Source organism: Meriones unguiculatus, chromosome 4, assembly GCF_030254825.1.
Source record: "Meriones unguiculatus strain TT.TT164.6M chromosome 4, Bangor_MerUng_6.1, whole genome shotgun sequence".
NCBI lineage: Eukaryota > Metazoa > Chordata > Mammalia > Rodentia > Muridae > Meriones > Meriones unguiculatus.
In genome coordinates, this window is record NC_083352.1 from 57,005,052 (window position 1) to 57,031,344 (window position 26,293).

The 26,293-nt window shown below is 36.7% G+C and overlaps 1 protein-coding gene across 1 annotated transcript in view; it reads right to left on the reverse strand.

The window, feature by feature from the left end:
- The window catches only part of Tll1 (tolloid like 1), a 207,313-nt gene that overhangs the window by 60,986 nt on the left and 120,034 nt on the right, over positions 1-26,293 (reverse strand). The window contains exons 10-12 of the mRNA XM_060381848.1: positions 15,151-15,253; positions 11,934-12,050; positions 6,040-6,185 (exon numbers count right to left, since the gene is read on the reverse strand). Coding sequence (XP_060237831.1) covers positions 6,040-6,185; positions 11,934-12,050; positions 15,151-15,253 — 366 coding nt within the window. The remainder of the gene's footprint in view (positions 1-6,039; positions 6,186-11,933; positions 12,051-15,150; positions 15,254-26,293) is intronic.

Consider the following 26,293-nt stretch of genomic DNA (forward strand, 5'->3'; position numbering starts at 1 on the left):
GGGATATACTCACTTATATAGACCTATAAGATATGATAAACATAATGAAATCTATACACCTAAAAAAGATAATCAATTGAGCGGACATGGGGTAAGATGATCAATCCTCATTTAGAAAGACAGATGGGATGTGCATTGAACGTATGACAGGAGTCTACTGAGCGCATCTGAAAGACTCTAAGTAGCAGTGTTTTCAAAGCAAAGACTCATGACCAAACCTTTGGCAGAGTACAGGGAATCATAAGAAAGAAGGGGAGTTAGTCTGATGGGGAAAGGATAGGAGCTCCACAAGGACGAAATATATCTGGGCACAGGGTCTTTTCTGAGACTGACATTCAACCAAGGACCATGTATGGATATAACCTAGAACCTCCACTCAGATGTAGCTTGTGGTAGCTCAGTAACCAATTGGTTTCCCAAAGTGAGGGGAACAAGGACTATTTCTAACAGGAACTCAATGACTGGCTCTTTGGTCTCCCCACCCCCGAAGGGAGGAGCAGTCCTGTTAGGCCACAGAGGAGGGCTTTGCAGCCAGTCCTGAAGATACCTGATAAAACAGGATCAGATGAATGGGGAGGAGGTCCCCTCTATCAGTGGACTTGGAAAGGGGCACGGTGGAGATGAGGGAGAGAGGGAGGGACTGGGAGGGAATGAGGGATCAGGACACGGCTCGGATACAGAGTTAATAAAATGTAACTGATAAAAAAATAAAAAAATAAAAAAAAAAAAGAAGACCAGCATAATGACAATACCAGTTGACATGGACAGGGGAAATTCAATATGGCCCCAGCCCTAAATGAAGAGTTGTGGTCAATGGCTGCTGAGAGGGGGAAAAACAATTTTCTCAAGGGATAAGCTCCCACGTAGGTTGCCCAATTCCAAATAATTACCCCTTGCCACGTATGCATGAAGACAATCAATGCTAAACACCTCAGTAAGTTGTGTATGCATATGTGCAAATAGGTACATATACATGTATATATACATACATATACATATGTATCTGTAATAATAATTGAGAAGTCATGAACTAGGGAGGAAAAGGAAGGAATGTTGGAATAAGTAGTTGAGAAAGAAAAAGTAGGAGTGGTATAGAGTACTTGTGTATGAAGTACTCAAAAATGAAATTAATAAATACTGAAAATAAAAGATATAATCTTTACATTAGAAACATAGCATTTAAATATTCTCTTTTTAGATTTCTTTATTTTTATTTGATGTGTATGATTGTTTGCTTGCATATATGGACTGCAAGCACGCCCAGTGTTTGCGGGGGTCAGAACACTAGAGTTATAAAAAGCAATGATCTGCAATGCATGTTCTAGAAAAAAAAAACACATGTTTTCTTCAGTGCCATAAATACATATTTAAACAAAAATAGATTCATATAAACAGATAAACAAATTAAGCCAAATGCTTAATAAATAATAAATAAATAAAATAATTAAGGAAATATGTACAGTAGATCTTTTCTATACTTACAGTATTATAAATACTTATGTTCTATAAAGTTGTTGAAAATATATGAATTAACTAATATGGATTCATTGCTCCTTGGCAAATACAATATTGAGTTAGTGAGAGATTCTAATCACAAAATGTTTTATCAACAAATCATTGCATAATCTCGTTTTAAGTGTATTTATATTTTGGGATTCTCTGATTTATATTGTCAATTCATTAGTACCAAACTCCCAGCCAACAGCACTATGACTCATGCTTGAGTGGGGTTTATCTACACACATTCTCTTAGTAAGGCACATCACAGCTTGTAATGTGCTTGCTAGGTGTTGAGTAAGTGTCTATAAATAATCTAAAAACATGAACAGAATTGATTCAGAACTTCTATAATTTTTACTGAGTAGGAATATTAGCAAGTAAAACAAGAATCAACTGTGTAAATATATCAGTGCTGGTTTTATTTGAATTGGTGTAAAACTCTGTATCAAAGCAGATGCTGAGACAGCCAAACTTTGGGCAGAGTGTAGGGACTCTTATGAAAGAAGAAGAAGATGAATGAAAGATCCGAAGGGGACAGGAGTTTTATAAGGGTAGTCACAGAACCAAAAACAAAAACAACAAAAAAAAAAAAAAATTGGGCACAGGGGTCTTTTCTGAGACTGAAAGATACTTCAACCAAGGCCCATGTATGGAGGTTATAACCTAGACCTCTTGCTCAGATGCAGCTCAGTGCCCAAGTGGGCTCCCTAGTAAGGGGAACAGGGGCTGTTTCTGACATGAACTCAGTGGCTGGCTCTTTGATTACCTCCCCCTGATAGGGGAGCAGCCTAACCAAGAGGAAGACAATGCAACTAGTCCTGATGAGACCTGATGAGGCTAGGATCAGATGGAAGGGGAAGAGGATCTCTATCAGTGAACTGGGGAAGGGGGATGGGAGGAGAAGAAGGAGGAAGGGTGGGATTAGGAGGGGGCAAGGAAGGGAGCTACAGCTCGGATACAAAGTGAATAAAAAAATTAAAACATTGAAAAAAAAACCAAAAAATAATAAAAACCTCAAAAGAAGAAAAAAAGTCACTTAATGGCCCAGGCTTGGTTCCTTCTCCTGGAAGATTTAGGGTTCATGAGGGTATCAAAGTCTTTGCTCTTTCTGAGTTTCTTAGAACTCCAGATGTCTGGTCTAACTTGAGCCAGAAAGCACATGAAGACCTCCATAGCCTTAATTTCACTTACCTGTTTATTCTTATTGCCTTTGAAACTCGTGTGCCTTTCCTAAAGAAAGGGTGTGCCAATTTCCAACCACAGAACACCATGCACTCTCATGCCAATATCTATCCTTTATATAATCAAATATTACTGAGAGACCCATTGGTGTTGAAGATACAGTGACCCATAGCACAGGCAATGTCTCTGCTCTTTGTGAATGTATTTTATCGAGAAATATAAAGCAATCCTATAGGTAAACCAATCCTTAGCTTAAATTCAAGTAGTCATAATTGCAATGAAAAAAAAAAGTACAATAGTTTAGAGATAACTATGGGTAAGAAAATGGTTTAAAGTAAGCTGTCAAGCACATATCTTTTGAAGAATTAAATGAACAGAAATCTAAATAAAGAGAAAGAGGAAAAAAAGGAATGTCTAAAGGCCTAAATTCAGAGGAACACTAGAAGAAAAGCTGTCATATGGGAAGAAACTCTTTTTTCAGGAGGTGAGGAAGATAGAAAGACTGAGAATGAAGGAGTGAGAAGGGGAGTGGGTTGAGTCATAGCAACTGAATCTGGATTTTATTTTAGACTCAAAGCCTTTGGGTGATTGTCAGTGATGTTACAACCTTACATGTACAGAATAAGGTCTGTAGATCAAGAGCTAAGGCCTGCAGTTCTTTCTCACCATGAGCTCCAAGCAAGAAGGCAAAGGGTGAGCAGAAGAGTGGTTGGATTGCTGACATAAACTATTATGTATTGTTGTTTAAATGAATGAGTAGATTTGGATGAGTGTTGATATCAAGTGCTGAAAAAAATAAGAGAGGAGGGGTTTAGTAAGTCATCACGATTCAGGTTCAGTCACTTAACTTAAGGAGCTCAGCACACATTTAGATGTGTCCAGCGCATAAATGGAGATAGAAACAATAAAAATAAGGCAAAATGAAGAAAGCATAGAAAATTAAAGATAGTAATAAAATTATGTTGGCCAAACTCAATCTCAAAAGTACAGTGGTCACTGAATCATTCTTCAAATCAATAAAAATTAAATAGCTTGTTTAATATAGTGGTGAGTGCCTGAGGTGATATTTATCTTTATACTGTCTTACTTTTGAAAAATTTCTACTACTGAATTGATCATCAACCATTTAATTGATATAAATAAACTTCAGAAGAGCCCAGCCACCATCCACAAATTTCTCAGTTTTTCTCAGTTTTAATTTCTGCAATAAGAGAATTTCATAACTTATTGAATTATGTGTTTATTGGTGGTTCATCTTTTGATGCTCAATATATCAGAAAACAGCAATGGGAATCGTAGGCATATATATATATATATATATATATATATATATATGATTATTTAAGGTTGTTTAAAAATTTTAGGCATGTAGTTCTGAGTGAATGATGTGTAGCATGCATTGCACCATGTATGTTCATTTCCTTTGGAGGCAAAAAGGGAGCATCAGAGAACCCAGAACCATAGTTACTGGTAGTTGTGAGCCATCTGAAAAGGGTGAAGCAGATTTGGATCCTCTGCAATATCAGCAATTGTTCTTAACCGCCAAGCCATCTCTCCAGACCAGTGTTTACACAGCTTAATCAGACAGCTTAGTGCATCGTTCATTGTAAGCTAGTGTATTTAAATGATGTTTATTATTGTAATTAAAATAACCAAAATCAAATGTGAATCAATTTCAAATCCAAGATTTCCCAACAGTAAAGCTGTCAGACCCATAAAGCACAACATTTCAGTCAAGGGTGAAAGAAGAGTGTGAGGGAATTAAAGTAGCAAATGCAAGAGAGAAACACAAGCATTAAAGACACATCGCAGAGGCCTGAAGGTGATATGGAAGAGTCTCTAACTTCATAGATGTCTTCTAGGTATTCCTTTTGCTGTTGCTATGCTGACAAAGACATAACCGCAATCTCTGCTCTCAGAGCTGAGTACATCTCACCAGTGATTGCATGAAAGACCCTGCTGCCTTTTGGTGGATCGAACACTGAGTCAGGCTTATTCTGGTCATTAGAGAAAGATTCCCCAACCATGACATCTTGATTCCCAACTCTTACTTGGACTTACCACACACATTCATCCCATTAATCTTTCCCACATCACCTTGAGCTCACACTTTCTTGATTCTTTGACTGACTGAAGCATGCTGTGGAGTTCTTAAAATGATTCTGTCCTATATTCACTTTTAATTGATTCTCCTCTTAGTTTTTATTGTATAAGGAAGGAAGGAAGGAAGGAAGGAAGGAAGGAAGGAAGGAAGGAAGGAAGGAAAAAAGGAAGGGTATATTAACCTTCTTGATTAGTAATTTCAGAGTCAGAATTTGGTCCAGAAGTTTGATTGGCCTTGGTATATTCAAATTCTTTACTGGGGAGGATGCTACAGCTGGGATACAAATTGAATAAATTATAATAAATAAATAAATAAATAAGCACTGTAAAATTTAAAAAATAATAATAAAAACCTCAAAAGAAAAAAGCAAATCCTTAGTTAATGACCCAGGCCTGGTTCCTTCTCCTAGAAGATAATATAATAATTCTTCTGATCTCATGGTGTAGTTTTAGCATGCACGTGTGTGTGTGTGTGTGTGTGTGTGTGTGTGTGTGTGCGCGTGCACACATCAGAAGTTGTACAATATCTTTTCCAGCATTTTCCCAATTTATTTACTGAGGCAGAATCTCTTGTTGAGTCAGATCTTAGGGATTCTGGATAGTCTGGTGAGCTGATTTTCCCAACCCTCCCTCCAGGAGCGCTGGCATCCCAGGTGCCTCCACACCTGCCTAGCTTTTAAGTGAGTTCTGGGGATCAGACTCTGCTCCTCAGGCAGGTCTGACCCAAGGAGCTATCTTCCCAGAGCCATCACAAACAGTTCTTGATGAAGTTAAAAAGCTCCTAAAGATGTTTGGAATACTACGCTTGATATAAATAAGTTTTGTAATTACATAAAAGCAAAAAAAAAAAAAAAAAAAAAAGACTTTTCTCCCGTGTAACATAAAAAGAAACCTCTAGAGGGAAAATAAAGGTTCTATGATTTAATGGACCCTCTAAGAAGTCTTATGACACAGGCCCGTGCATTTGCTTTAAAAAAAAAATGGCTTCAAAAGCTATTGTCAACACTTCAAACATTCTAATTCAAATAGCACAGTTAATGTAAACTCACTTTAATCTTCTTGCAGATGTCTGTAACAAGCGAAAGGAAAAAAAAAACTTTCCCTCTTGATGTTACATTTTATAGGCTACCCTCTGCTTCATCGTTGATTAAAAGGCTGATTCTCTACATCTATGTTGACTTAACGAGGAAGCCCTTAAATGCTGCTGTCATTTATAGAGAATATGCCCCATGAAGTTTCTCTAAAATGCTTTACCTCAAAGGCCTGAAAGGTCAGTCCAACATGGTAGCCCTCAGACACCATTATTTTCCACACACACTCTTTCATTGGTCGGTAGTCGTCTGGATAATTGGGAGACTGGATCTGTCCTTCGTTTTTCCGTATCTCACCTCCACAAATTGCTGAAGAAGGCAAAACAAACAAGCAAATGAGTCCTGACATGCTATTTCACTTTACTTTTCTTCAAAGGTATTAGTCAAGATCAGTTGCTATGAGATTGCAAAGAGCCATGTCATAAAGAAAATCAAAGCTGGACAGTTGTGGGACTGTAAAGATTATGGGATAAACACAGTCACTTAAGTGTATACATTAGAGAATGATCAGCCAAGGAGTATATATGTTTTAATTGCTGTGATGCCTTAACCAAAACTAAAGTCTTTCTTGTTTTTGCTTAAAAGATGATTGTAAATGTGTTCCCTGAATTTTCTGTGTGATTCTCTGAGGTGTTTCCTTGGGTTTTTGAATACAGGTAAAACAGTTCATTATCAAGGAAGCTTCATTCTGGATGGAACCCCTGAGGCTTCTGATGCCAGCACCCATGATTCTGTCCAGTGATCCTCTCCCCAGGAAGGAGGGCAATCTTTAAAACAAAATGCTTAGAGCCTTAAATTTTTAAGAGAAGCAGGAATCTCCTGTTTTGGAAACTACTTGCTCCCCTGCACTGGGGAGGGGTTTATCCACCCAACTTGCCCAGAAAGGCAGACTTATAGCCATGAAGCTTGATGGCCAGCCATTGTCTTCAAGAAATATAGAACAAAGCATGTAATAACTTCTTCCTTGCATGCTGACTCTCCAATTTAGACAAAGCATACTTCAAAACTCTACACAATCACCCTCTGTGCAGTTTCCTAGAATGGACTGTTTCACCACTACAGGGGTCAAACAGATTTTTTTTTAAGAAAATTCAGTACAAAGAAAATTACTATTTTTTCTTAAATTTTCATTGCATTATGAAACAAACAGAAATGCTGTTTATCTCCCTGTTTCATTACTGTATTATGCAAGAAAACCTGTTGTTCCTGTTGTTAAAATTTGCGAAGTATCTATGTACGTATGTATTTATTACAATTTATTCACTTTGTATCCTGGGTGTTGCCCCCTCTCTTGTCTCCTCCCAGTCCCACCTCTCTCCCTCTTCTCCCCCTTGTCCCTTCCCTAGTCCACTGATAAGGGAGGATCTCTTCCCCTTCTCTTCCCTACCCTAGCTTATCAGGTCTTATCAGGGCTGGCTGCATCAACTTCCTCTGTGGCCAGGCAAAGCCACACCCCCATCCCCACCCAGGGGGAGGTGATCAAAGAGCCAGACACTAAGTTCATGTCAGAGACAGCCCCTGTACCCCTTAGTAAGGCACCCATTTGAAACTGAGAATCCTATGAGCTTCCTCTGAGTACAGGGTCTAGATCCTCCTCATGCATGATCCTTGGTTGGAGTATCTGTCTCTGTAAGCCTGACTGGGCTCAGGATTTTTGGCTCTGTTTTTCTCCTTGTGGAGTTCCTGTTCTCTCCAGGTTTTCCTATCTCCCTCATCTTCCATAAGTATTCCACACTCTGCCCAAAGTTTGGCTATGAGTCTCAGTATCTCCTCTGATACCGTGCTGAGTAGAGTTTTTCACAGGTCCTCTGTGAAAGGCTCCTGTCCTGTTCCTTGTCTTCTCCTACTTCCAATGTCTATCCTTTTTGACCTTCTGAGTGAAGTTTAAGCCTCTTTCCGGGAGTCTTTCTTGTTGTTTTGCTTCTTTAGGACTATAGATTTTAGTATGTTTACCCTATATTATATGGCTAATATCCACTCATAAGTGACTATATACCATATGTGTCTTTCTACTTCTGGGTTGCCTCACTCAGTATGACCTTTTCTAGTTCCCACCATTTACCTTCTATGGAACACCAAAGAGACTAGACCAGAAAAGAAACTCCTCCCACCACATAATAATCAAATCACTAAATCTACAGATCAAAGAAAAATATTAAAAGTGGCAAGGAAAAAGGCCAAGAAACACATAAAGACAGAACTATCAGAATCACACCAGACTCCTCAACAGAGACTATGAAAGCCAGAAGGGCCTGGGCAGATGTTATGCAGACACTGAGAGATCACAGATGCCAACCTAGACTATCTATCCAGCAAAACTTTCAATCAACATAGATGGAGAAAACAAAGTAGTCCATGACATAAATAAATTGAAATAATATATATTCAGCAATACAGCCCTACCAAAGAAACTATAAGGAAAACTCCAATGAAATCGACTACACCCAAGAAAACACAGGATAAAGACACCATCACAAAAAAAAACAAAAGAAAACAAATACACAAATACACAATCACCATCAACTCCACAATAAAAAGAACTAACAATCATTGGTCACTAATATCTATTAACTTCAAAGCTATCAACTCTCCACTAAAAAATACATACTAACAGATTGGTGGAGGAAACAGGATCCAACATTTTGGTGCATTCAAGAAACACACCTCTGCAACAAAGAGACACTACCTCAGAGTAAATGGCTAGAAAAAGGTTTTCAAAGCAAACAGACCAAAGAAGCAAGCAGGATTAACCATCCTAATATCTAATAAAATAGACTTTTGAATTAAGGGAGGGGACTTCATTTGGGATATATAATGAATAAATTGTTGAGAAAAAGATAAAACTTTAAAAAATTTTAAAATAAACTTTCAACTAAAATTATTTAAAAGACATGGAAAGGGACACTTCATTCTCATCAAAGAAAAAATCCACCAGGAGGAAATCACAATCCTGAACATAGATGCACCAAACACAAGGGCTCCTGCATTTGTCAAAGAAACATTATTAAATCTTTTTAAATAAACTTTTTATTTAAATTTTATTTTTTATAGTAATTATAGCTTATTTACTTTGTATCACAGCTCTAGCCCCTTCCCCCATTCCCTCCCAATCCCACCCTTCCTTCCTCATCTCCTCCCTGCCTCTCTCTAAGTCTACTAATATGGGAGGTCCTCCTCCCCTTCCATTTGATCCTCGGTTATCATGTCTCATCAGGACTGGCTGCAATGTTCTCCTCTGTGGTCAAGCAAGGCTGCTCCTCCCTCGGGGTGGTAGGGAGGAGGTCAAAGAGCCAGCTACTGAGTTCATGTCAGAGTCATTCCCTGTTCCCCTTACTAGGATGACCACTTGGACACTGAGCTGCTATAAGCTACATTTGAGCAGGGGTTCTAGGTTATCTCCATGTATGGTCCTTAGTTGGAGAATCAGTTTCAGAAAAGACCTCTGTGCCCAGATATATTTGGTCCTTGTGGAGCTCCTGTCCTCTCCAGGTCTTTCCAACTCCCCTTACTTTCAAATGATTCCCTGCACTCTGCCCAAGGTTTGGTTATGAGTCTCGGCATCTGCTTTGATACACTGCTAGGTAGAGTCTTTCAGAGGCCCTCTAAGGTAGGCTCCTGTCCTGTTTCTTGTTTTCTCCTACTTCCAATGTCCATCCCATTTTTCTTTCTAAGTGAGCATTGATCATCTTACCTCAGGTCCTCCTTCTTGTTTAGCTTCTTTAGGTGTACAGATTTTAGTATGTTTATCCTATATTACATGGCTAATATCCACTTACAAGTGAGTATATACCATGTGTGTCGTTCTCCTTCTGGGATATCTCACTCAAGATGATCTTTTCTAGATCTCACCATTTTCCTTCAAATTTCATGATTTCCTTGTTTTTAATTGCTGAGTAGTATTCACTTTGTATTTAGCTGTAGACCCACCCTCGTCCCCTCCAAATCCCACCCTCCCCCTCTCCCTCCTTCATTTCCTCCCATGCCCCTTCCCCAGTACACTGATAGTGGAGAACCTCTTCCCTTCCACCTGACCCTAGCCTATCAGGTCTCATCAGGACTATCTTTCATAGTCTCCCTCTGAGGCCTGGTAAGGCTGCTCTTAAATCTTAAATCACACATTGATCCCAACATCTTAATAGAGGTAAACTTCAACACCCCACTCTTTCCAAGGGAAAGATCACCAAAACAGAATCTAAACAGAGAAATAATGACACTTACAGAGATCGTAAATCAAAGGACCTAATAGATGTCTGCAGAAATTTTCACCCAAACACAAAAGATTATACCATCATCTCAGTACCTCATGGAACCTTTTCCAAAATTGAGGATATAGTCAGGCACAAAGCAAGTCTCAACAGATACAAGAAAATTTAAATAATTCATTGTATCATATCAGAACACCATGGTCTAATACTAGTCCTCAACAACAACAGAAATAACAAAAACTTACATACACATGGAAGTTACACAAATCTCTACTCAAGGACATCTAGATCAGGAAAGAAATGAAAAAAGAAATTAGAGATTTCTTAAAATTCACTGAAAATGAAGGCACAACTTACTCTACCTTATGGGACACAATGTTAAGAGGAAAGTTCATAGCATTAAGTGCCTTCTTAAAGAAGTCTAAAGACATCTAATACAAGCAACTTAATGGCACACCTGAAAGCAATAGAAAGAAGAAAAAGAAGAAGAAGAAGCAGAAGAAGAAAAAGTGGAAGAAGAAGAAGAAGAAGAAGAAGAAGAAGAAGAAGAAGAAGAAGAGGAAGAAGAAGAAGAAGAAGAAGAAGAAGAAGAAGAAGAAGAAGAGGAAGAGGAGGAGGAGGAGGAGGAGGAGGAGGAGGAGGAGGAGGAAGAAGAAGAAGAAGAAGAAGAAGAAGAAGAAGAAGAAGAAGAAGAAGAAGAAGAAGAAGACATACCCCAGAGGAGTAGATGGCTCGAAATAATCAAATTCAGGGCTGAAATAAATAAATTAGAAACAAAGAGAACAATTCAAAGAATCAATGAAACAGAGATCTGGGTTCTTTGAGAAAATCAACAACATAGACAAACCCTTAGCCAATTAACTAAAAGGCAGAGGGATACTTTCCAAATCAACAGAATCAAAAATGAAAAAGGAGACATAACAACAGACACTGAGGAAATCCTAAGAATCGTTAGGTCCTACTTCAAAAGCTTATAGGTAACAAAATTTGAAAATGTAAATGAAATAGACAATTTTCTTGATAGATTCCATTTACCAAAACTGAATCAAGATCAGGCAAATAGATTAAATATGCCTATATCCCCTAAGGAAATAGAAGCTGTCATCAAATATCTCCCATCCAAAAATAGCCCAGGTCCAGATAGATTCAGCGCAGAATTCTACCAGACCTTCAAAGAAGAGCTAATACCAATCAACACTTCTCAAACTATTCCACAAAATAGAAATAGAAGGAATATTACCATCCTCATTCTATGAGACCACAGTCACCTTGATACCTAAACTACACAAAGACCCAACAAAGGAAGAGAACTTCAGACCAATCTTGCTTCTGAACATTGACGCAAAAATATTCAACAAAATATTCACAAACTGAATCCAAGAACACATTAAAGACATCATCTAACATATCCAAGTAGGCTTCATCCTAGGCATGCAGCGGTGGTTCAGCATACAAAAATCCATCAATGTAATCTGCCATATAAACAAACTGAAAGGAAAAAACAAACAAACAAACAAACAACAAAACACATGATCATCTCCTTAGATGTCGAAAAAGCATTTGATAAAATCCAACACCCATTCATGTTTAAAGTTTGGGAGAGATCAGGACACAGTAATAGCAATATACAGCAAGCCTATAGCCAACATCAAACTAAATGGAGATAAACTTAAATCAATTTTACCAAGTATTTTTAATAAAATCATCCTGTGTATGTTAACACGTTGGTTCAGAAAATTACATAATTGCAAAGAAGGCTTTCCGTATTGTTTTAATGAATCCAAAAGGAAAACAGCATTTCTGCTGAGAGAGAGATTGTGGGTGAAATGTTCTTAAATTTAATGTGACTTGCCTTCATAGATAGCTGCAAACCCTTTTCCTACCCAGTTACTGCTGCTACGAAACTCGATCCACATTCTGCTGTCTGTAGATGTAAGAACTCCAGCCACTTTGTCCCCACAGAATCTACCTAAAAGAAATAAAAAAATAGTAAAGAGAGGCTCCTAAATCTGAAGATGTACTATGTTCTACTTGTGCCTCACACTAGTTATAAATTATATATAGCTATATTACATATACGCATATATACAAAGGCATGTGGCTCATCTCTAGTGATTAGAGCAGTGGTTCTCCAACTGTGAGTCACAATCCCTTTGGCAAACCTCCTTCTCCAAAAACAAAAAGGGGGAACTGTAGAGAGCTGCAGAATGCTATGCCTTAAAGATGGAGCTGGTTTCCGCCTTCCACCTTCCCGATGGTGAGTGCTCTCTGTCACGAACAATTTCACATTTGGCTAAGGCTGAGGATCTGGCTTGCTTCCATGTATGTGGACCTATCTGCATTGCCCACGTGGCACGCCTGGGTTGGCTACCCAGAGGCTATTTAAGCTGTGGGCTGGCTTTCCCCAGGGTCCGAGGATTGTTCAAGGTTTCTGAATAAACTGCATTGAAAAAAAAATAAAAAACAATAACACAAAAAAAATTATTTTCATTGTGATTCATAAAAGTAGAAAATAATTACACTTAGGAAGTAGCAATGAAAATCATGAGGAACTGTATTAAAGAGTCACAGCATCAGAAAGGTAGAGAACCACTGGATCAGAGCCATAACTTTAAAAAATAAAGCAATCTCTTCAAACCCACTCCAAAAAATCTTCAATCAACTTGCACCAGAATCATCCATTATCATATAAAGAATTAAGAGTTAACCCCTAAAATTCACAATCACATGGTACATGAAGATGGTGCAGTGACCCCATGTGAGAAGCAGAAAAGTTCTCAAGCCATCCTGAAGAACTGGAGCATTTACCAATCTGTTCACCCTTAGATGGGTACAATTTGCTCCAAACACAAAAAGGATTTCTCCCCTCATCAAGGTAAGGATAACATGTCAGGACAAAAGTGTAAGACCCCAGATGTCATACATTAACATATATTCTAGCTCAGATAAAGCTATACTTGTCTGTGGTATTATAGGCAGAATCGCAGTATCAATTTAATTATGAACGTGGATCACATTCTACACACACACACACTCACACACAAGTTATTGGGAGAAAATGAGTAAATAGCAGAATTAGGCCTTCCTTTCTACTTCAACCTTTCACCTTGCTCACTTCATATTACCTGTAACTCTAGCTTCCAAATGAAATAACTCTTTAAACAAACACACACACACTAAATACATATACAAAAACTCTAAAATCATACTATATTGCTATCTGTTCTTACAACTGTTTTTGTTTTAAATTAGCACAAAGCTCCTAAATATCAGTGTAGCAGTTTTGAATGAAGTGTGTTTAATAGGTGTTCCTTCTGCTTCATCTCACCCATCCTTCCCCACTACCCTGGTCTCCCTGGATAACCACCCTCCTTTCAGTCTTTTTTCTCTCTCTTCATCTCTGTGTCCTTTAGTCCAGACCCTGTCCTCCATTACCTAGTTTTACTTCTTTTTTTTATTTTTATTTTTATTTTATTATTATTTTTTCTATCAGTTACATTTTATTAACTCTGTATCCCAGCCGTGTCCCGATCCCTCATTCCCTCCCAGTCCCTCCCTCCCTCCCTCATCTCCACCGTGCCCCTTTCCAAGTCCACTGATAGGGGGGACCTCCTCCCCATTCATCTGATCCTGTTTTATCAGGTATCTTCAGGACTGGCTGCAAAGCCCTCCTCTGTGGCCTAACAGGACTGCTCCTCCCTTCGGGGGTGGGGAGACCAAAGAGCCAGTCATTGAGTTCCTGTTAGAAATAGTCCCTGTTCCCCTCACTTTGGGAAACCAATTGGTTACTGAGCTACCACAGGCTACATCTAGTTTATTAAGCTTTAATCACTTTTATAGCCACAGTGTTGGAAAGAGAAGAAATGCTCAGCATTTACCATGCATGTTTTTGTACTGCGGAAAATAATTATGCACAGAAATTTAGTGTAAAAAAAGACAAAGTAGCTAATTTGAATATTTCTAACAGGAACTCAATGACTGGCTCTTTGGCCTCCCCACCCCCAAGGGAGGAGCAGTCCTGTTAGGCCACAGAGGAGCAAATGGTTCTTTCCAGAGTGTGGATTCAGGTTGAATTCTCCAACTCGCAGCCTCTGAAGTGTTTTCCTGGGATTCCAATTATACATGCAATACATTATTTCATCTAAGCTAAGGAAATAGATGTAGAAAACTGTGGTTTTGTTTTTTTCAACTTGAAGTATCAAATCAGTTAGACTCTTTTTTTTTTTTTTTTTTGTTCTTGTTTTAAAATATTTCCAGAGATGGACTTACTAAGGCAATATCAAGTAAAACAATGTCCATTCAGCATGTTTTAGATGTTAAGAGAAAAGACCAATATTGGACAAAACCTCAACTGAGCAAACTATGACTAAATGTGAAGGAAAGCCCACAGTGTTAAAGAGAAAGGAGGTGAGTGCTGAGGAGCTGGTGGCCTGTGGTCTGGCTCACAGCACCTCTCACCACAGGGCAGCCAAGCTTCTGTGTAGGGTGTGGCTCAAAACTGGAAACAGACATTCATAAGCACCAATCTAAGCTGCAGTTACTGTCACAAAATACAGGTACCTGCCTCTTCTAGGCCCCTGAAAGATTCTCCAAGAAAGAAAACTGAGATGTCTGTTATAAGAACAGCTTTGCTTGTCATAGAAAGGCATCTAACATACCATTGATGTACCCAATGACTTACTCTGCTACCTTAGGAAAGAGACTACACACACATACACACACCATATACATATGCAATCTATCAAAACCATTATCCTTAAATTTCAAATGCAGAAATAAATGTTGTGTGGAATCAATATGCATAATGCTTGGGAAGCTATGCTCAATCACTGTGTTCAGATCAAATAATCAATCCCATATTTAGGTTACTTTAAATCAGTGAATCAATCTATTCATCTGTTTGTCCTGGAGCAGTTTTTGGTATGGTTGAAAAAAAACCCATATAATTAAAATATAAACAACTTCAGTCATATAGATCGAAACTTTCAGATAACTCATGAAAACACCATCTGCCTCTTACCCTGGATAGAATACGTACACAGTCACAGAGGAGATGATTCATATCTTACCAAGGAGAGGGGACTTCCTCCAGTAGCCATCTCTTACTTCAATGTAGTCATACCAGCACAAACTACTCTTGTATAGATCCATCGTGGTAAAATTTAACACAATCTGCAAAACACAGAGAATAGAAGCACAGTGCTTTGATCCAGGAAGGAATGCAAGACAACGAAAATACACTCCTTTGTCTTTCCTTCTCTTTTTAATATTCATGGAGCCCTGGCCATTTAATTAAAAACATTTTCTTATTCTCATTAGTATAGTTTGTGTGTGTGAGTGTGTGCAACCACATGTATGAGAGCACATAAGTGTTGGGGTGTTGCCTGTGTGCAGAAGACAAAGAACAACTTCAAGTGTCCATACTCTGACATCTTCCAGGTTTTGTTGGAGACAGCATTTCTGATTGGTCTGGAACTTTGCTAAGTAACCTAGCCTGGAGAGAGTTTGTAGAGAAGGAGGGAGACCTGTGCCTCTAGAACCTCTGCTGGGACTGAAAGTGTGATCCCTTTGTCTGACATTTTATTCAACTTTGAGGTCAGAACACAAGCCAGCACTTTACCAAAGAAGCCATCTTGAGGTGCATGTCTATTAACAGTTAATAGTAGTTAATCATTGGGAAAAGTAAACATTTTAGCAATTTACTCGAAACTCATAGTGTTAATTTCAGCAGTCCTAAAACAAGGAGAAACATTTATTCAAAAAGTTCAGTTTGAATTTTATAAGATAAAAGATTTGAACCATGAATAATTTCCAATTTTTTCGCAAATGAATTCTTTTTAATAATTTATTTCAAAGACAACCATCAAGACAACTATAATTATGTTAAAAATAAACACCATGTGCTATATTCCCAGAACATAATAATTTTGTGTGTGCTGAAATGTTTAAATACAGCCCTAACATTCAGATTTATCCCTCTGAGTGTAATTAAAGGCAGATGGTGCAGCAGCTCCTGAGATTCAAGAACATACATGGGGAATCTTCAGAGTTAGATGACCTTGTACATGACCCCCTTTCTCTCCTCTTTGTTTGGATAGATGCTGCTTTTTATAAAGATAATTCAAGAACAATCTTTGGAAAGATCATTTTTCTCATGACTTCATAAAAGTTTTTACTTTCAAACCCTTAACTTCTTTATTTTTACTTGATTATATAAAAAATAGAATGGATTTAACACGAGGCATTTACTTCAATGATGTCAAATTTATTTGGAAACAATTTTGTATATGCAAAAGCTCATTTCAACCCTCTTGTACTTTAAATATTCTTAATAGATTTAAGACTCATAGAGATCATTTTTCTTTAGAAACTGAAATGGATGTTAGCCAAAAACAATAAATTGTGAATATTTGAAATGCCTTCCTATAACACTATAGTTTGTAACAATGTTCAAAGAGCCTTTTAGTGGCAGTGGAAAAACTGGATACAAAAAGTTGAGAAAGAGAAGGGAGAAGGAGGAAGAGAGAGAGAGAACTAACCTTCCCACATCCATATTTCAGAGAAGCCTGCCAACTCTGATAAAACATCTGATAATGACATCGTTATTAATATTATTTTAGATGTCTCTCCCATTCTGATGGACACAAAAGGAAAAGGGGTGGATTTGGGTGGGTGGGGAAGTGGATAGGGTCTACAAGAGGAGGGGAAACTGTACAGAGTATACTGTATAACAAATCTATCTTCCATAAAAATAAATAAATATGGAAAATGAACAATAGCACTAATCATCCAAGAAATGTAAATTAAAGCCACAGTGGTTTACTACTTCACACATATTAAAATAACTATTTGGAAAATACAGTAAGAAAAAAAAAAGAACAGGTATGAATGTAGCAAAATGAATTCTGTGTACTGATAGGAATGCAAATTGGTACACCCATTATGGAAAGTAATGGTGCTTCCTTAAGAAACTGATATTTAAACACCATTGTATCTAAAAATCCTACTTCTGTATACACAAAGATAATAAAAACTGATATCTTATGGGAGAAAAAAAGAAAGAATATCACCGAGCTAGTGGATCACACATTAAATAAAGGACTTGCAGCAAAAACATGAGGACTAGTTTGGCTCCCAGTAGTAATTTAAATGCTACGAAGGCATGGCAGCCTACTTGTCATCTTAAGGATTCCGGGGATGAAAGGACCAGGAACATTTGATCCACGCTGACTAGCTAGATTAATCAAATGGGTAAGGTATGCATTGAAGTGAGAGCCTTTACTTCAATATATAAGATGGAGAACAATGAAGGCAGACACCCAACATTAGCCTCTGCTTTCCACATGCTGTGTACATATGTGTATACACATACACATTCCCACATATGTGTGAACACAAGTACACACACCTATGCACATCATAGACATACAAATACAAAAGAAAAAAAGGAAGAAGAATCATTAATTATAGTAAAGCTCATCCTGAGACCACACGTTCGAAGTGTGAAGAGACAAGGTCACTGTAAATAAACCTTACACATCTCATGTCTAGGTACCATAATGATCACTGATGAAATTTTACTACAAATTTCGGTTAGTTTGTCTACATAGCTCAATATGTAAAAGATAAAAACTCCCCAAGATAAGACAGTGGGAATGAATTTCAAAGTTGTAATCCAATATTTTCTGGCATAATTTGGTTTTAATAAAACCACCTCTTCGTTTCTAATATTCCCAATTTGCACTTCCCCTCTACTTTCCTCATTCTCATTTTTCTTTTCTTTTCATCAGTTTATTATCCCAAATTGTTTCAAAATTTTTTCAAAATTTTCCAGTATCCAAGGACAAAGTCCTGATCACTGTTTTCTTTCTGTCTCAGTCTCCTTCCATATTTGATTACAAGAAGACCTTATTTCTGAATTATTTATAGCAACTTCTCAAAACATTTTCTACAGCAACACAACTTTAGCCTATTCTTCGGATACAGCTGAAAAATAATTTCTGGGTTTTTCACCTTAGTTCATGCTTCATTTGTGCCTACTAAAGTAGGAGAGAGAATGCCTGTGCCCAGTCCTTCTGTTTGTTTTCTACCAGCAGCGGCCTAAGGGGCTTCAGATCCTCGTTATCATGTGAAAACTCCTCTAGCGGAGCAGAATAGCAGAAGCCAAATGAAGCCATAAAGAACATAACTGAGGCTTCTGTATGGCCTCCCTTAAACTTAAGAGGAAATTTTATAATAGTGTGCAAATAGTTTCAAGTCCTTCCTAGATGAGGAAAAGAAATCAAATAGATTGGAAATACATTTATAATCAACCTTGACCCCAAACTAAAAATGATGTGGCTGGACCGCAAACAGTTAATACATGAAATCTTAGAACACCCTGCTTCCCCTCTCCCCCTGCCTCCCACAGAGCTGGATGGGATAATTCTGAACAGAAGAGTTCCCTATCTTGTTTTTAATCTTCTAGTTTAAGCTCCAAGCACTGTGGAGGAACAAAACTGGCCTGACACTAATATGAAACACAGAATCCTTCAGAAGTGGAAAATGTAATAAAGATAGGTTTTCTAAAATCAAATCTTAGGGCTGTGACTATGGAAGTAGAACCTGTGCCTTTGAATATTGCTGCTAGGAGAATCCCTAGTTTAAATACAAATTAAAAGCACTTGGTAAACACTGATTTGTTTTGTATTATACTAGTTTATGTAAACATATTGCATCTCTCAAAGAATGATAACTGAGTGTTGCATCAGAATAACTATTTCACTCCTGGTGGTAATAAGCATCAATTTGAAATTAATCACAGCTCCTTCGGAACCCAGAGTAGAGAGAGAAAGCCAGGGGAAGTTCTCAGGTTTCCTGGTCTGTGAGGAGTTGGAGTTGCAAAGCTAAAGTGATACAATTGCAGCTGAGATTGCTCATTAAAGATTCTGTTTGACAGTGCTGCAGAGTGAAGAATCTTGAAGAAAGGCAGATCAGCTGTTCCAGGGTCTGGAAATCTGCAAGTTCCCTGAGCGACAATGAATGAGCATCAGCGGAATGGAGGCAATAGGGACAACTTACAATATTCCACAGCACTGTTAAAAGGCCAATCACAATAGTATCTGCATCTTTGAAAGATAAGTTGAGGGAACATATATACCTAGTCTATTAGATTTATATTAATAAGTGGCTTTTTGGAGAAAGATATTAGCAACAGGATGCAATAGCTTATTGGACTCTTGTCATTAGGAAACCTAGGGAAATCTAATGCACTGTGTTGGCTACAGGGTTTTCCTTAGTAATAAAGTTCAGAAATCACAGATAAAGTGAATAAACTGTGTTCTATAGACAAATTCTGTCTGCAACTTATTTTCATAAATAAATAAATAATTGTAAGCATTCTCTACTGTATTGTCTTTTATATGTGTTTGTGTGTGTCTATGTAAATGTTGTACTGACAATACAGTTTAGGTCAGAAATGAATATATATGGCAAACCTATAAATGTAAAGCTATCAATTGCATGCCATTTGTAATAGGAGAAGCTATTAACTCTTAAGGTTATATTCAGATCAAAACCTGATTTATACTAAAGGGGAAAATATTCTATCTTCTCCTGTAATTAGAAGCTATTCTTCATAGTACTTCAAGGGATCTAGGTTCAAAGTCTAGCACTAGCTTCTCAAATTTTTAGTTTACACAAACATTTAGATGTTGAAAAAAATCTTTTGAATAGGATGTCATCAGATCAAACTTGCATTACCATAATTGCAAGGCTTTAATTGGATGTTGTGAAGGAAAAACAACTAAGAAACCCCAAAGCACTGTGAAATATTCATATGTATATCATTGTCACTGTGAATATGCAAGTATCATTAATAACATAAGCTATGAAAACAGTCATAGAAAGAAGCTGGACTACCAAAACAACAATACAACAACAATGAAATATTTCTTAATGATATTCTGCTATGCTCATAAATCAGTGCCCTTTTCAGTCATCATTAGAGAGGGAACAGATGCAGGGACCCACAGCCAGACATGATGCAGAGACAGACAGACAGACAGAGAGAGAGAGAGAGAGAGAGAGTCTAAATTGGTAGCATCTATCAGGTTTCTTCTCTTGGAGATCAGGAAGAAAAGACAGGGAAGAACGACTGTGTCAGAGGGGGTGGAGGACACCAAGAGAACATGGCAGACTGAATATAATAAGCAGTGCCCACTGGACTCGAAGAGACTGAAGTGGCAAGCATGGGACCTGTAGGGATCTGCCCCAGGCCCTGTGTGTACATGTTACGGCTGTTAGGTTGGTGTTTTTGTGGGACTCCTAACTGTGGAAGTTGGTGTGTCTTTGACTCCTTTGTCTGCTCTTGGGACTCTTTCCCTCCTGCTGGGTGGCCTTGTTCAACCTCTGTGTTACTGCTTTTGCCTTGTCTTAATGTATTTTGTTTTATCCTGTTTGGTTGTCTCTTGGATGCCTGAAAGGAGACAGAGGGGGATTGGATCCGGAGTAGAGAGGAGGTGATGGTGGGTTAGGAGGAGTGGACTAAGGAGAAACCGTAGACAGGATGTATTGTATTGTAGAAGAATCTATTCTCAATTTAAAAAATAAAAGTATAAAGGAAATCATCAGTTCATTTGTCCTAAACCAAATATGCTGTGAAACATTTTTTAAGAAGACATTAATTTTAAAGTTTCATAAGAAAACCAACCAATTACAGTGAGGGATGTAAAAGAACCCAAGCATAGATGAAAGACCTTGGGACCTTCACTGAAGTTCTGCCTTATGGTTTAGGTGACCTCAAGTAGTCAAACTTCCCTTGGAGGTCAACTACATGGCAGACTGGGGGAAAGACTGGGGATTAGGTTTTTAAAAGAATTTCGATACTATGTGGGTTTTAAATTGTGATCTGACATTGCCTGGTGTTAAGTAGTCTCTACGTGTCTTTTTCATCATCACTCTACTTCTTCCTCTACCTGATTGACAACTTGTACATGCTGTGAGGTCTCTAAACATGCCACCTTCCATTCCAAGCTATTACATGGAAACGCGCTACTTTCTGTTTTCTTGATGACACAGTAGCACCAAAACTTAATGCCCTCTGGTTTTTACTTTAATGCTACTCCAGTGTTTCCTGTGCTACCTTCACTTCACGGGTGTTCAATAGACAAGGTCTCTGAGGCCTTTTTGCTGAATTACATTTATGATTTCAAATATATTTATCCCTAACTAAAGACCTACTGGTTATTAGTAGCTTTTGTGCCTTGAAAAAAGTGCCCAGTCGTTAGCACCTATTCCTCAAAGAATACACAGGTGTGCCTGGATTTCTCTTTCCGGTTCCCATGCCTTGAAACTCTTCCAGTCTTTGTGAAAATCACCATAGATTCAGTCATCTTTAGACATTCAGTGAGATCTGAGTGCTACTATATAGCCACAATAAGTTGCATTTTGATTTTCTTCTGATGTTTTCTAAATTTGAGAGTGATAATACTGGGCTACAGGATTGTAAGTTTATTGACAGCAAATATTTATATTACATATCAGTGTATACATTTATTTGAGTAGGATAAGAAATTAATGAATATATATATATATATATATATATATATATATACACACAAAATGCTCGCTGTACATGATACCTTTGGCAATATAAATGCTGGGTTGTGAATCATTGTGATGTACACAACATATACAGATGATTAAAAATAAGGGTTTGCAAAAAAGAGAATACTTGAGTAATAGCTTTTAAATGGGTAACTCAGAAAAAATTGGGAGGCTATTTTAACTCTATTTGAGACATAAACAATCTGCCCTTGTTCAAAGGTCAATCAATTGTAGTGACAGACAGATCGATACCATATGCTTCTGTGTGGCCACCACAGCTAAATTCTGAGCTGTGCATGCTTAACTGTTAAAATGCCAAGAGTAAGCTTGACCTGAATGGTAATGTCGTTACCTGGGGAGACTGGAGCCTTAGAACACACAGTTGTTAACTGAAGGCCTTTGGTTGTGATTGTGGGAGAAGGCCCTTGAAGCCCAACTTGCTATCTTACCCACTTCAAGTGTACAATCCCATAATGTTAAGTATATTCACATGCCATCATATTTATGACCTTATTTTGAAATGAATGTTTTTCATATAAAAACAATGCACTTGTAATGTAGAAAATAAAAAGACAAAATAAGATCAATTTATAAGCTCCTCATAGAGAGCTACCCATCCACCTATAATTTTGTCTCTGCTGCACACAATTTAAAAGTTAAACCATTTAGGTATGCGATGCATAACTTGTGATTTCATTTTCACACCCTTTTGCAAACCTTTTTTTTCCCTCAAATTTGTGTTTTCTTGTCTTATCTTATTCCCAAGTTTTTATTACCAGAATGCACCCAGATCAATGTTCCAAGATATGTTATTGCTGAAATTGCAGGTATATCTTTTAGAATGTAGTACAAGTTGCCAAATGTTTCCCTAGAGATCACTTCAATTTCTTCTTCCTAGAATTTGAACCCTGTCAATCACTTGATAATATAAAACTGTTCTATCTATAAAGGTTTGAGAGATGAAGAGCGAGACACCGCTGTTGGTTCAGAGGGCATCTCCTTGACAGAGTGACAGCCAGTGACTTCTTGGTAAGTGAATGGACAGCTAGCTGCCCTTGCAACTGGTGCCTCCGTCGTTCGCTTCCGTGAGGCTCATTTTTACTGAGAGTTTTTTTTTTTTAAGAGGTTTGATGTGTGAATAACACCAACATCCTCTTGAGCATCTGGGTTATAAGTGTATATTTTAATTATTCTTGAATTTATATTTTAAGACATATGCAAATAAATACTTCATCTTTTATTAATTTCCTAATTCAAGTGCTTGATACCTTTATTTGACATATGACATGACAGAAAATTCTATCATTTTTATATACCTTTATAAATTATTTCAGGATTATTTGTTGAAAAAGTGTTATTTTAAGTAGCATGTTCTTTATAACAGAAATGTATCAGAAGTGCCCAGTGCCACCTGACATAACTTGAACCTTTTTGTTAGTCCATTGACAATGTCATAATCTCTAAACTCTGGAAGGTTCTCATGTTTGTCTACTGTATTCAGATTCAATGTACTCAACCCCATCAACACTTTGGCCAGTGTCACCTTGCTTATGTCAATATTTTGCATCTTAAATAATCTTAAGAAAAAAAATCATTAGGTTAACAAACCCAATCCTTTGGAAACAGGTTTAGAATTACATTTTTACATGAATTTGTAGAAACTTGTACACCTGTAACTCTACAGTGCTTTATCCTGAAAAATAATCTATCGTTCTGTTCATTTTTAGTTGCATAGCAAGCTCTTCTGTTTCTAAATTTAGTTACATATTAATAACATTTTTACTTGAACATCTCTGGAGTCCTGCTTTAATTCTTGCCTGATTCTTTTGAATTATTCTTTGATATGAGAAAAAAAGAACAGGTCTGAAAAAAAGTGAAAAATAGAATATAGCCAATGGGAATAGTCCGAGTTAATTATACGGAATAGTCAAAGCTGGAAAAGAGAGTGTGTATTATTTAAATCTAGTCTTGTAAAGAAAAAAAATCTATAGAATGAAGGAATCAAAAGACAGATTATGGGTCTGTAATTCTTAAAGCTATGTGGGAAAACCTGGGATTCATATATAAAAAGGAACAAGAATGAACAAACAAATTTGAAGAACACATACACATGCAGGTAAGCTATAATATCAAAAATCACAGTAAGTAGAACAGTAATTAGAATTATAGGTAAGGAAAAAGTCATCACTCTGAAATTACAGGATGACTAAGTACATAAGGCAGGATGTGTGTATACCAGCAAATATTCAAAAAACTTGTAGGAGTATCAGAAAAGAGGGTTTAAGATATTTATTCATATATCTATTCATTTACTTAATTGCTTGGTTTCTCAGATTGGTTCTCTTTATATAGACCTTGTTATACCAGAACTCACTATGTATATCAAGTTGATCTCTGCCTCCAAGTGTTAGGATTAAAAGCATGCACCATTATGTCTGGCTTCAGAGTTTTAAACTGAGCCCAGACTAGAGATAGAAATCCCTTATATAGTAAAACTAGATAAATATATCACAGAGATATGATATCCTATGCATGTGATAGTCTATGAATATATACAATAAGATGATATATGTACACACACAAAACAAAAATGTATTACCTCACTTGAAGAAAGCAAAAATATAAAAGTTTAAAGTGCAATTAAGAAAATTACACAATGACGATAAGCAGTGGCATAGCGGCATTGTTAGACAAACTGAAGCGAACAGCAGAGAATGTTAGCTACACCATTTAAAAGCTAATAAAACAAAATTTTAGCATGCATTATTGGACAGGATATATTTTTAAAAGACAGACTATTCTTTATAAATATGCATCCTAGCCAAGGTCACACTAGCCCTAAACTATTTTGTCCAATGAAGAATAAAAGAGAAAGAAATAAGAAAAGAATGCTAAAAGTATATTTTATAATTAAAAGGTAAATGGTGTTAAAATTTAGGTTAAGAAATAATGAGAAAATAATTTGACAGTAAAAATAACCAAAATATGATATTACTACCTGATTGGAATAAGAGGAAGTAAACTTGAGAGACATTACAGTCTCCATTGTTTATACTGAAAAAAATATGTGTTCAAATGACTGAAGCGTGTGTTCAAGTCATTCCATTTGAATTAAGGGGTCAAATTCAACAATAAATTGTAGAAACTAAAGATTACCATCAATTTATATTTGTTAATATTAATACATAGAGCCATTACTATGACAATTACAGGCATGAAGTTTGTTTTTAACACAGAATCCAGGATACATGTTCATCAATTCCATTCTTACCTATTTCTAAGGCAATGACCTAATGAAATTAAGATAATGAAGAACACGAAGCTTTCTTTTCAATTTTGTATGTTAATTTTTTACTCGTTTGGCTTAATATGCAGGCTATGATTTCCCAAGATCAATGTTAATAAATAGAAATGGAAGGAAATTATAGGTTTCTTTTGTTTTTATTTTTTATCTGAAAAAGTTATTTTTAAATTTCCTTAATAATAATGGATTTTTATAATGCATTAGAAAGTATCTTCCCTGCCTTCTTTTTTCGGGTTTGCTATTGCTTTACAATCATTAATACAACTGTTGTGGGGGACAAAATATGCATTTAATGGGTTGTATGTCAATAGTTTATATATTCATACTAATACACAAACGTACACATAGAGGCATCTAAGTTTGGTTTGGTAACTATTGTGGGATTTTATTCTTCTGGTCTCATGTGATTTGGAGGAATATAAATTCCTTTCTTCACTGTCTATATTAATATCAATGTCAAGGTTTTCTTCCCATATAGATAGGATATTTCCTTTATCTGTCCACTGAAAATAACTATTGAGAGGTTCTCACAGATAAAGGCCATTTGAACCCGAGGTTTCTTATTACAAAAAATGTATTTAAAATAACCATGATTACACAATTTAAGTGAGGCCACAATGTTCAAAATACATATTTATGTTAATTTCATGTCTAAATCATACATTTATTCCCCTGTAAGAAATATAAGCTGGGGGAGAGGCATAGGAGAAGAAGAGGGTGGGAGGGTGGGATTGGGGAGGGGATGGGGAAGGAAGCTTCAGCTGGCATACAAAGTGAATAAATTGTAATTAATAAAAATAAAATTAAAAAAGAAATATTAGACAGTTGTGTTTATCCATTATCAGTCTTTCATGATCTCCTTCCCTCCATTTTCTTTCTGAAAAAAAGAAATCTCTTAGTATTTGGAACTTTGTTCAGCCTTTCTGCCAATTTTTTTTGACTTTACTCTTTTATATTTTTTTTCTTTGCTTCTCTAAGTAACTTTTACTTAATTCCATGTTATTTTTTTTCTATATTTTTCTATGGTTATGAGCTGATTGTATCATGACCATTCTATTTCCTATTGCGAATATTTAAGTCTCTTAATTTCCTGCTAATTACTTCGTTAGCTGCATTTTATGGGCTTTTTATTCAAGAGTTTTATTAGACTGTAGTTTCAAATAGTTTCTCATTTTCCTCGTAAGTTCTTCTTGGCTAACTTGACCTTTTATATTTTAAACATTTTTAAATATAGAAATTGAATTCTCTTTCTGGTAGTTTTCAAGTCAATTTCATTGTGTCTGGTTATATGATTCATATTATATCAACCATTCTAAAGCATT